The sequence below is a fragment of the Limulus polyphemus genome, unplaced genomic scaffold, assembly GCF_000517525.1.
Source record: "Limulus polyphemus unplaced genomic scaffold, Limulus_polyphemus-2.1.2 Scaffold12, whole genome shotgun sequence".
NCBI lineage: Eukaryota > Metazoa > Arthropoda > Merostomata > Xiphosura > Limulidae > Limulus > Limulus polyphemus.
The window spans coordinates 625,084-638,541 of NW_013665622.1; the positions used below are offsets into that span (position 1 = coordinate 625,084).

Below are 13,458 nucleotides of genomic sequence, written 5' to 3' on the forward strand. Positions count from 1 at the left end.
AATTAAACTCAATTGTGATAGAATAGTTTTATATATATTGTTATATGTTAATTCTTGCCTGTGCTATTATGTAAGGATGATGCAAATGCCATCCCTACTATCTTGTTTGCATTGTTTTGAAGGATTGATATTACCCATCCCTATATTGACTTCCCTTTTTAATTTTTTTCTTTACCTGTAAGAAAACTGATTTGTAAGTTATGTATTTCTATAAAGTGAGAGATACCGTAAAAATTTCAAAATCCATGAGAGGAAAATAATCACTTGATTTATAACTAAAAGCCTTTTTTCAGTTATTTTCAATTGTAAAAATGTATTTGGAAAACTAATAAGTTTAAATGTAAATAAAATGGAGTTTCGTAAGATACAGAAATAGAATTTCTTATTTATAGAAAATAAAATGTTTCTTGTTTTAGTCTTAGGCGAACACAAGGTTAAAACTTTCTAATCTTGTCATCAAGTGATATGCGCCAGTAATAAGTTGAAATAACGTACATCGTTTGTATGAGTGACCACGTGACGACCTTTGTATTTCCTTACAAACAGTGGTATTGATATCAAAGAGAGGTTATTCTCAATATCAAAAAGTAAAACCACAAAGTTTTATGAATTATAATTGTATAGAACCTCAAGTGAATGGTAAGTGTTACTATTTCAAGTAGATTGTATAATAGTAGAATGATTGGATAAATAGTAAGTCGTTTATTTATTATATTTAGTTGTAGCAAAATAATATGATACCTAGAGGATTAACATAAGAATATGTCGTATGCCAGACATTATAACTATTGGAACATGCATTATACGTGAATATATACTTATAAAGTGAAACAGTTTGTTAAATTATATAGAGAATTACATAAGCGTCCTTTTCAGAACGATGAAAGTATGTAAATTATTTGTTATAGTTATATTATAATGTATAATATGTAACATAAAAACTGATTTATGTTATAATAGTTGTCTCGTTGAAATAAGGGTTTTACTTGTGAAAGAGAAACAGCAGATGTGTTAAAATTCTAAGACACATTGTTTGCCCAAAGTAACACTATCGTTAGTAAGAGCTTGTAATGATAACTTCTTTGTCCCATAGAACACTGTAAAAAGTAAATAAGTGAAAACTGTCATACGATGCAAGTGTGAAATGAAATATTTTCTCAAGAACAATAAAAATCATAATTATATGCATAGCATAAAGTCAAACTAGTGAAACAGTTAGATTGTCGTTACAATAATGGGTTTACTTGTAACTTTCAGGATACATAATTAAATCTAGACATTGATGAAATGTTGAGACACGTATAGACACTCTATCATGAGATAATCGTGGCGGCCTAGTAACGCGAAGTTGAAATCTGTATGCAATCCTACGGGACTACATGCCTAGTAACATCATCCACCTATAGAAATCTTAGTAAGATTAGCCATCCGCCTATAGTAAAAGGCCCTCTTGTATCGAACTATGCTACTTCCCCCCCTAAAATAGTGGCGCCCTCTGTTTCCCCTTCGTGGAACTATGACATCACGCATGGCAATGCTCTCTCTGCTTTCCGCTTGTCCTAGCAACACGACCTCTGGCGACACATTGTGGAACTATGACGTCATCGTCTCTGGTGTCTATGACATCATCGTATTTATATCCTCCTCATTGCCTGAGGTCGACACACGTTTGTTCCGCCCTCTGGCGGCGTGATGCGCAATAGCGGGGGAAACTACTATTCACAGATCATTGCATGTAGACATATAAATCTTCTAACATAGTTATACACTAATTGGCCATTTTTTAGGATACCACACGCTCTTGTAAAACTCCATTAACTTAATATGCAAAATAGACTGATCATGTGATGTACGTGATGATTGCTTGAGCCCTGTAAATGTGGAGACCTAGTCATAACATGATTATTCTGTTGGAGCATGAGTGTAGGTGCCTTTCTAGATTGGATGTTATTTTCAAAACAGTATCATCGACTAGCTGTTCAAAGAAATTTTCCTGATAGTATATTAATAGTGGCGAATTTGTGGAAAGGGATTATGTCAACGATTACCTCAAGCTGTGGTCTCAGCTGCTAGTGACAGACCAAAAAAAATGCAAAAGGCTTAAAAAACTCTCTTTTATATGGCAGCTAAACACTAAAACTAGTTATATCAGACACAAACACCATAGCTTGGAACACAAACTGTGGAATATGAATGGTTGGAAGCTTGTGGCTTTGCTGATGAATCGCATTCCACCCCTTTTTTCGCGAATAGTAGAGTAAATATATAGAGAAAGCTACATGAGGTACTTGACCCTACTTGTTTTAATTTAATAGTAGAGTAAATATATAGAGAAAGCTACATGAGGTACTTGACCCTACTTGTTTTAATTTAATAGTAGAGTAAATATATAGAGAAAGCTACATGAGGTACTTGACCTACTTGTTTTAATTTAATAGTAGAGTAAATATATAGAGAAAGCTACATGAGGTACTTCACCCTACTTGTTTTAATTTAATAGTAGAGTAAATATATAGAGAAAGCTAAATGAGGTACTTGACCCTACTTGTTTTAATTTAATAGTAGAGTAAATATATAGAGAAAGCTACATGAGGTACTTCACCCTACTTGTTTTAATTTACAAGTAAGCTTATGGAAGTGAGTTAATGTTTGGGAGAACGTTCTTTTGATAAGGTCCCCCCCCCCCCCAATGGCACAGCGGTATGTCTGCGGACTTATACCGTTATAAACCGGGTTTCGATTCCCGTGGTGGGCAGAGCACATATGGCCCTTTGTGTAGCTTTCTGCTTAATAACAAACAACAACAACAACTTCTGAGAAGGTTTGAGTCATTTGATTATGTTAATAAGGCAAATAACATCCAGAGTTCATCAGAATAATGATGCAATTGAAAAATATGTTGGAGGCTTATGTCACCTACCGGTTCGAATCCCCCCGTCCCACCAAACATGCTCGCCCTTTCAACCGTGGAGGCGTTATAAAGTGACGGTCAATCCCACTATTCGTTGGTAAAAGAGTAGCCCAAGAGTTGGCGGTGTGTGGTGATGACTAGCTGCCTTCCCTCTAGTTTTACACTGCTAAATTAGGGACGGCTAGCTCAGATAGCTCTCGTGTAGCTTTGCGCGAAATTCAAAACAAACAAACAAACAATGTTACCTACCTTGGCTAGAATAGTCACCAGAACTCAATCCAAATGATCATTTTAGGTATGAACTTGAATAGATGTTTTTTTGGCACTTGTGAATAATGTTAAAATGATAGATAAATAAAACAACGTTGAAATAGATACACAAATAAAAAGATTTTTAATTCAGGCTAATATATGCCCTCTAAAATATTGAATTCTGATAATGACGTGGAAAACGTCGAAATATGCAGTCAACATTTTAGAAGCCATAGATTGGCCTGAAATAAAAATGTTTTAATTGTTTGTGTGTGTGTATATATATATTAACGTCGTGTGTTATTTATTTATTATGAATTTGAATGTTGCATTCATCACCTATGCCGACGGCCTGACATGGCCAGGTAGTTAGAGCGCGGGCTCGAATCCACGTCCCACCAAACATGATCACCCTTTCACCTGTGGGACGTTATAATGTGACGGTCAATCCCACTGTTCGTTCGTGAATCCTACTGTTGTGTAAATATACAAATGGTGAGTTATATAAATAAATATTTGTATACAGATTATAAGCTATTATTGTGAGTTTTGATTTTGACAGATCATAAGAGTGGCTAAAGGTACAGATCACGTAGATATATGTAATTAATGATAAATACGAAGTGAATCCTACTGTTGTGTAAATATACAAATGGTGAGTTATATAAATAAATATTTGTATACAGATTATAAGCTATCATTGTGTGTAAGTATTTGATCATTTAGTAAATAGTCATAGAATGTAGTTATAATAATGCTTGGAGACGGCTTGAATGGGTAATGAAGAAAAACTTTAATATAAGTTTAACATAACAGCAAATGTACAACGTTTCGTAAAGGTTTTGTCATCATCACGTGCTACTTACAGGATGGAGAAATATACGTTATAAATACGCAAAAAAAAAAGAAAACAAACACACACACACAACCAGACTACTGATCTTTTCAAATTTTGAATTTTTAGTTGTATCTTAAACGCTTTAAATAACGTTTTGCGTACAAGTCTTACAAATGCGTGGGAAGAATTACGCATGTGCAGAGAATCAATACATTTCACTCAGCTTGAACGGGTTGTATCAGAGCTAGTATTTTCCTATGTGGGTTTCTAAGAAAAAATCGATACGTTTTTACATTTTTTTTTTAATTCTTGAAATGCACTGCCACATACAAAAGCTTTACTAATTAAAACCTACAGTGACAATCTCCAGTGTCCCGTATTATCACGCATGTTGCAAAATAAAAAATGTTATAGCCAGCGATATAAATGTAACGATCGCGTTGCTTGTACTTAAGATTCGACTGATTGTTCTGTGATTCTGCTTGCAACTGCCTGTTCAATACGACTCTGTGTTATTGAGGTCGTGAGCAATGCAAACAGTTACCATGACAACAGTCGTTTAAAATGCCACTCTAAAAGTTGAAGAAAGAAAGATGATATATATACTTTGTTTCCCATTGTTTATTTCACTCTAAACTCTGTACTAATTTTTTAAATAAGATTTAAGGTTAATGTTTTGTATATTGTGTGTGGCAGTGATTAGTTGAAAATCGTGGCTTAAGGTTAATGTTTTGTATGTGTGTGCGTGTGGCAGTGATTAGTTGAAAATCGTGGCTTAAGGTTAATGTTTTGTATGTGTGTGGGGCAGTGATTAGTTGAAAGTCGTGGCTTAAGGTTAATTGTGAAAAAAACAAAAACAAACTAGGTTTAAGTTATCTGAATAGGAATACAATGGTAACATATAAATCACACAAAAATATTGGATTTATATTTGAATGTAAAGTTATGTACGGATTAACTAAAAAGTATCTACAATACGATATTGTTATGCTACCCCAGTGAGATACTTTGGTTTTTGAGTAGATTTCGAACACATGTGACAACAGTCGGTGTCTTTTTAATAAACCACAACCAATGAATTTTACAAACATTTGTCATTTTACCATAAACACATGTTTAATTTATTTGAGAAAACGATTTTTTTTATATCAAGTTTTCTATTACGACTTTTGTATGTAATATGTATAGATCAACATTGTAGACTTAAAAGAAAATTGTTTATTTGTTTGTGTTAGAGCAAAGACACACTGGGCTATCTGCTCTGTTTGCCGCAGGGAATATAACCCCGGATTTTAGCGTTGTAACTCCGTAGACTTATCGCTGACCCACCGGGAGACATAAAGAAACTTGCTAGGAATAACAACAATATATTATAATAGATTCATTTCACAGATTAAAACCTGTACCATTATATTTCAATCTTAATCTGTGTCAGATATGGATTATTTGTAAAGAAACAAAACTATATTGAAATACTAGAATTGGCGGTCGGGCAGAATGGGAGTATATGGTAATTTTATTCTAATTTGTGATATTTGACAAATTGTAATGTGAAGATGTAATAATGAGATTTAGTTGAGACTAGAAAAGAAAAGAATATCGTTTCGAGAAAGAAATTATGATGCAGCAGACGACACATACGTATTTATATATCAAACTATTAATGGAAAAATCAAGAGCACATAAAAGATTTCTAAAAGTCTTTGTATTTGGAGATTATTTTATTGATGCTAACTTTATTAACAAAGTAGAGTTAAGTTGCAGACACACTTCGTCGATACGTCACACAAGAAGAAAAAGATTGTGAGAATATAGACTTTTTGTATTAGTCATAAAGCATGGAGTGTCAGAATGAGATGTATTGGTTATTATAGTAATACGTTCACATTATCAGAAAGGAAGAGATATAGTAACAACATAAAACACAACCAGCAGACAGGAAGAGAAAGACTATTAGAATAGCACGCTCACTTCTGTCAGAAAGGAAGAGATATAGTAACAACATAAAATACAACCAACAGGCATGAAGAGATATAGTAAAAAAATTAAACACAACCAGCAGACAGGAAGAGAAAGACTATTAGAATAGCACGCTCACTTCTGTCAGAAAGGAAGAGATATAGTACAAAAATAAAATACAACCAGCAGACAGGAAGAGAAAGACTATTAGAATAGCACGCTCACTTCTGTCAGAAAGGAAGAGATATAGTAACATCACAAAATACAACCAGCAGACAGGAAGAGAAAGACTATTAGAATAGCACGCTCACTTCTGTCAGAAAAGAAGAGATATAGTAACATCACAAAATACAACCAGCAGACAGGAAGAGAAAAACTATTAGAATAGCACGTTCACTTCTGTCAGAAAGGACGAGATATAGTTAAAAAATAAAATAGAATCAGCAGGCAGGAAGAGATAGACTATTAGAATAGCACGTTCACTTCTTTCACAGAGAAAGGAGCGTAGTATTAGAATAACACATTCACTTTGCTCAGAAACAAGAAGATTTAGTGTATCAAATAACACGTTCACTTGTTTCTAAAATGAAGGAATAGAGTATCAGGATATACATTTCCTAGTATTACTTGAGGAGAGACAGATTCACAGAATTTACAATAATTTCCTATGAATCAAAGCAAAGCTTGATTTTCTGAATAACCCACTCACGTGCATCAGAACAAAAAGATGCAAGTTACTAGTGAAGAAAAGGTACCAGCTAATATGCTCATTACTATCTGGAAGCAGAATAATATATTATCATACTGTTTAACATCCAGTGAGAAGAAACCTCAGACTTGAACGCTATTACTGGTATAACATACATAATTCCAATTAATCAAAACATCTTTGTTAGTGAAGAGGTGTAATAGTACATTTAGTGTCGCTGCAGTATATGATTACTGCCATAATTCAGTCCCCCGATCGGACAAAGGTTAGCTTACGGACGCTCGATTCCCAGCGGTGGACACAGAAGATAGGTCAATGTGGCTTTGCTCTAAAACCAAAAACAAAAGCCATAATTCAATTAAAGTGTGTCCCAAATCTAAAAGTGTTGTTTCCATTACCGATGTAAGATTTAGAATATATAAAACCGCTGCATGTATGCCTAGTATCAGAAGACATTTGGGTAAAAATAAGAGTATCTTATTATGTTTACGTTCACGCCACATTCATAATAAAAAAACAAAAAACAATGATAACCTTTTTATGTTTTGATGCATTTAAATATAGAATATTTGTATTATTCAATACCTTTAAAGTATAACAGATTTTCAGGCAACAGAGGATGTTGAATCAGCACGACTGAATGCTGATTTATTGAACATGAGAGAAGCAGAATGTAAAGAAATAGAGCTGAAAAGCAAAGAAATCTGTGAAACCGGCACTTAAAAATCAAGTGATTTTAGATAATTTTAAAAGTGGAAAGGAAAAATAGAACAAATTGTTGCAGGAAATATATATGTGTGTGTGTGTGTGTGTGCGCGCGCGCACACACGCGTTTCGGAACTTTACGAACTTAAAATGTTAAAATCCGGGGTTCGATTTCCCGAGGAGGACAAAGCGCAGAGAGCCCATTGTGTAGCTTTGCGCTAAAACAACAATTTAACTTAGCTAACATATAAGACACTCAGTTAACCCAATGAATCAAGCATTAGTAAGAAAATCAAGTTGTTTAATGTTAAGAACTTCAGTGTATTATTATATTTCATTGTTGAAGCAAAAAATGCAATAACGTATATATATATGTGTATGTATTCAAGTACAAAGTGAATTAATAGTCTAATTTGTGTATCAATGTTTGTTTGTTTGTTAGAATTTAAGCACAAAGCTACGCAATGGGCTACCTGTGCTCTGCCCACCACGGTTATCAAAACCTGGTTTCTAGCGTTGTAAGTACGTAGACATACCGCCGTGGCACTGGGGGGGGGGGCGTATGCGGGTATCGAAACCTGATTTCTAGTGTTATAAGTCCACAGACTTACCACTGTGCCATTGGGAGGCTTCAAACCTAACCCATGTATCCTTACAATATTTTATCAATTGTTAGGCACTGGAAATGAGTTCCTTCGCAAAATATTAGTCAAAACAACTCTTACAATCAGTTTGTTGTTAATTAACTCTAACAATGTTGACAACCTGTTCAGATCCCAATCCCAAAGTGGGTGTTCCAAGGTCCTTGTACTTTTACTGTGTGTATATTTATCTTAGTCTTTCTCTTTTTGGTAAAGTTTCTGACGTTCTAGCCATAACATTAAACTTGACTCGATAGTTTGATACCATATTTCTTAACATATTCGACGGTTATTGCGCACTAGGTGGAACTTTTATGGTGATGATATGTTAAATTTATTTTCAACCTCGGAGTATTATTCTGTTTCATTAAATTCATTAATTGTGATTAAATTCATTATTTTGGTGAACTTATTTTTAAATATTATGCGACTGAGTGTTTTATTCAAGCGTTTTATTCTCTAAAAGGCGTGAGCTCTTTTTTTTTTTCCTGCACGAGAAACTGTCGTCGTGTATGATGGTAGTTAGCGTTATTGTATGTTAATATGACTATTCTTACCACTTGGTTTTTATGTGCTCGTGGCTTATTGTTTATCGTGTCTGGCAAAAAAAAGGTCCAGGGTTCGAGTGGCGATATGCTGCTGAAAACGCTCGCACTTACATCTGGCAATATTATAAATGTAACAGACAACCCAGCTAATCATTAGGTGGCGAATACTGTTGACTAGTTGTCCTTCTCCTGACCAATGGCTCTTAATTAAGTGATAATAATGCCCGAAACCTATGGATACTCGACTTGTTGTTTAGCTTGTGTCATATAAGCTGCTTTATCAAGTTAGACATGCGAAATTCAAACCTATAAATATATATTTATCTGACAAGTACGACAACCAGCCAAAAATGAACAAAAACAGCATAATACTTCTCATTATAAAAATAGGTTTAAATGTGTTGGGAAAAACAAAAACAAAACGAGTGCTCACAAAAACTATTGCATATATTCCATTGCACCTCAGCAATGTGTTAATATCAAATTTGATAATGGATCACATTTATATTTTAAGAATATTTAAATAATATATAACGTTTTCAAAATAGATGTAACACAGGTTAATCTCATTATTACATGGCATTGGAAAACAAAACCCAAAACCTGAATCCTATCATCAAAAGGAATGCCTTTACGACAGTTAAAAAGAACAAGGAAATATGTGAAAGTAAACATCTTCAAAACCGGATTTATAGCAGCATATCAACATATAAAGTTAAACAGTGACAACTGTTAAAATCTTTTCATAACACATAGTATGAAAAAACATTTGCCAAATAAAGTATTATAATTTCTAAAAATAACGTAAAGAATAAATTAATACAAAATTTGTTATTTTTCTGAAAACTTTATTTCTAAGTTTTTGATTTTGTACACAGGCTGTCTCGTTCTTTTCATTCTCTCTGAGGAGCTGTCTGTGCCTCACGCAGAGAAGTATCATTCGTGACTGGCTGTAGCCATGCCCGTGTCCACGGGGTCATCCGAGGACCAGTCAGACCTGGAGGAGTTGCCCTTATTCCGTCCGTTTACCAAAGAATCCTTGGCAGCCATCGAGGCCCGGATTGCTGAGGAAGCGGCGCGGAAAAAAGAGCTTGCCGAAAAGGAGTTAGAAGATGCTGCGACTGGAGAAGGCGGCGAGAAGGAAACACAGGGAGGAGGAGGAGAAGAAGCAGAGAGAAAACCTGAAAAAAACCTTGAGGGTGGAATGCCCCTTCCAAAACCTCTTGAAAGGGATTTTCCGACTGAATTGTCAGCAATACCTCTTGAAGACTTGGATAAATACTATGAGAACCAAAGAGTTAGTAATATTTAATTTTGATTTGTTCTGAATACTATGATGACAGTAGCTAGGTCATAATTTTGTATTTTGTTTTTCATAATTACGCTCATGAAGATAATCATACTTACTAATTATGCTGTGTTTGTTCTAGATACTATGATGACAGTAGCTAGGTCATAATTTTGTATTTTGCTTTTCATAATTGCGCTCATGAAGATAATCATACTTAATAATTAAGTTGCATTTAAATTTTTATCTTACGCAATACTAAAACGTTTTTTTTTGTCAATATAACCTTTATCGCAAGTATGAAGAGCGTACTAAACTAAAGGCGAATTTCAGATTTCAAAAAGTAATTATAGATAGGGAAAGAAATCATTAGTGAAATTTGTACTTATATTTATAGACATAACAAAAACGAACTATTTAAGGTTATCAGGGGTGGATCCAGGATTTAAAGGAAAGGGGAGTTCGGATTTGAACCAGTTTATAACCTGTGTACTTCTTAGCCCTTTAAAACCAAGAAGAAACATCAATCAACAGCAAATCCTATCAATAAAAGATTCGGTATAGTTTTACATACTATCAATGACATAAGCATCGCCATTAGCAAGAGATACGGATCTGAAACTGTACGACTGTTCAATTTCTCGATATATTGTTTTTATAAGCATCGCTGAAATGATTTACAACATCAGATAACACGATATTGGAAGATAAGTCTCTCATTTTCACCTAAGACAATATGGCGGCTAAACTATAGACCACATGACTTTTTGACGTCATCACACAACCTTAATAGGTAAATCGTGCTCAGAAATGGCAATTTTTTGCCGAATGTCAGAGAATAAGTTGCTTACGATTTTCTTGTCATGTAATATTTCAGGTAGGATGCTCGATCACTCAGAACCTCCCCACACTCCAGGTTATCCTAGGTTATAACCACAGATTAATATATGTCGTTGGTATTTTCAATCGTTTAGATGTACGAAACTTTCGTACTTAATTTCACAAAAATCAATGTAATAATTTCCTACGTATTTATTACGAAAAATAAAAATATCAAGATCGTACTCTATTCATTCTGAAAGAGAAGCAGAATCATAAAAAAATAAAATTACAACATTTATTTCGTTTACAGAGTTCCTGTTTCATTACAGAGCCTTCTTATAACCTGTTAGCGTTGTTTAAAACAACGATTTTTACTACGTAGCAAAAGCTATAAACGCTTTTGCGTGTTGTAAGAATTGGCAGATCTGTTTTATTCTGTCACTTCAGATTCAATAGAAATATCCTGTTTTTGGCTAGTTACACAAGTATTTCTTTTAAAATAAATATATTTCTACAGGAAAAAAAAATAATCTAAACAAACTTTTTCGCCAATGAGAAACCAAACTGTAATAGGCTACGGTTTTCATATTTTTATTTAGGTGTTTTAGATTGTTGCTAGAGGGAATTTGGCAGGTTATAATAATGATGATGATGTGTGACTCTAGAAGTGCCCTGACGTGATGTCTCAGATTTTCTAAATTTTGGAGGAAAATAGATAACAATATTGAAGCTCCCACGTGGTTTTTGGCGAATATGCAGCCTATGGCATTTTAAAAGCGACTTTTCGATCTCACAAGGTTTCAAAAACATCTGACATGGGCGTGTTTTTAACGATCTGCGAGCTATAAGGTTTTGAATTAAAACGACATGTGACCTCTTTAGTGAACAGTTTTAAATATTTAACCCACCCATTGTGCTATACGTAAATGTAAGACCTTTAATCTCGATTTTAACAAACACTGGAGCAAGATGTACTATTTTTACATAATAATTATTGATTTAACTGTTGTTTATAAATAAATGGGAATTTCTAAAACCGTGTTTTTTTATAAACATTTTATAATGCTATTTCTGTAAATACAAAAGATGTTTAAAAATTTGAGTTCTGATATTTTATTCAGTAATAAACAAGATAAAACAGAAAAGCATATAGTCAATTAAATGGTCATATAATATATATCAAGAGGTATAGGTAAAAGAGTTTTATTCTCGAAATGTTTTGTTATTTTCCCCATTTAAACATATTTAACCTTAATTAAATCAACTATATTCATACAAATTACTAGAGCTATGGTAAAGATTTAACGTAGTTTACTAATACCAAATGTTAACAACACATTTGGTTTGGTTGTTTTCAGCACAAAGCTACACAATGGACCGACTGACTATCTGTGCTGTGACCACCACGGGTATTGAAATCCGAAATTTAGCGTCGTAAGCCTAAAGGCTTACTTCTGAGCCACTGGAGGCTTACATATTTGACTAAAATATTAAGGTTTAAAAGTAAATTTTTAGGTGTAAACAATTTTTCTTCCTGAAATGTAGTTGAATAAAAATCCATCTTGTAATTATGTGACCTATAATATTCTGTGTCCAGACCTACAAAGTTTATGAAAAAAATAAGCTATTTTTTGACCAATTGTCTTCTAAAAAAAAGCGGCCTTGCGATCTCTGGGGGAAACCATGTGGGAGCTTTAGTATTTAAACAATAGACAATTACTGGATAGTTATTAGATCGTCAAGAAATTAATGTCGCTTTTTTTTTTAGATGAAAAAAACCCGAATAACTTATATATCAAAACAAATCATTTATTAAATGAAATAATCTCTATTCTCATCGATGATGCTTTTCCATCTTACAGTCAGGTGTTAATGCTTGACGTTGAAGCAAAAAAAAACATGTCGATGTTCTCTTTAACATCTTCCACATTTGCATACATTTCCCCATTAAAATGGTGTTGCAGCGAACGAAAAAGATGGTAATCTGATGGTGCCATATCTGGAGAATATGGTGGGTGGGGGGAGAACTTCCCAACCCAACTCAATAATCTTGTGTTGCGTCAAACGTGCCGCATGTGGACGTGCATTGTCGTAGAGAAGAACACCTTTCCGATTGAAGGGCGTTTCTAAGGAAGGGCTTGATATAAACTTTCCAGTCGCTGACTATAGATCTCTGCATTGACAGTTCGCTGTGGATTGAGGAGTTCGAAATGAATTTCTCCTTTGATGTCCCACCAAATACAAAGCATCACTTTCTGCAGATGGAGTTCAGGTTATGGGGTTGGAAGTGGTTTTTGTCTAGGACTGGGCCTTTGTTTTTGGCGTTTAATATTCGCATAGAGAATCCATTTTTCACGTTTTTCATGGTTCACGCGCATTACGCGCCAGAAGAGACGAAGCAACGTTCACACGTTGGAATCGATGATCATCAGAGAGTTCGTGACGCACCCAAACACCTTCTTTATGGAGTTTTCCCAATTCCTTAGATGTTTATATATTGTTTCATGAGAGACATGAATTTCAGGGCCATTTCACGAGTGTGTTGCCTTGGGTTAGACTCAACACGCGTCTTCAGAGCATCTATATCAAATCCTACACGCCAGCCCTTGCTATCACACTTTTTAAGGTTAAAGTCACCTGAACGAAATTTGCTGAACTATCGTTGACACTTTCGAACATTTAAACATTTACATAAACTTCTTTGATATTCTTTGTGGCTACAGAGGCGTTGTTTCCCTTCTTGTATTCAAACAGCATTACATGCTGAATGTGTGTCTCGTCATGC

General features: G+C 34.3%; 1 protein-coding gene across 13 annotated transcripts in view; it reads left to right on the top strand.

The window, feature by feature from the left end:
- Nucleotides 1-13,458, top strand: part of LOC106478902 (sodium channel protein para-like) — a 182,248-nt gene that overhangs the window by 91,375 nt on the left and 77,415 nt on the right. For 11 of the 13 annotated variants that reach the window (XR_002610019.1, XR_002610020.1, XM_022382610.1 and 8 more), the window contains one exon: nt 9,442-9,860. Coding sequence is in view for 11 of the 13 variants with exons in the window: in XM_022382610.1 (XP_022238318.1) it covers nt 9,522-9,860 (339 nt within the window). In the remaining 2 variants the exon portion in view is untranslated. The remainder of the gene's footprint in view (nt 1-9,441; nt 9,861-13,458) is intronic. The other 2 variants (XM_022382603.1, XM_022382599.1) reach the window with 1 other exon arrangement.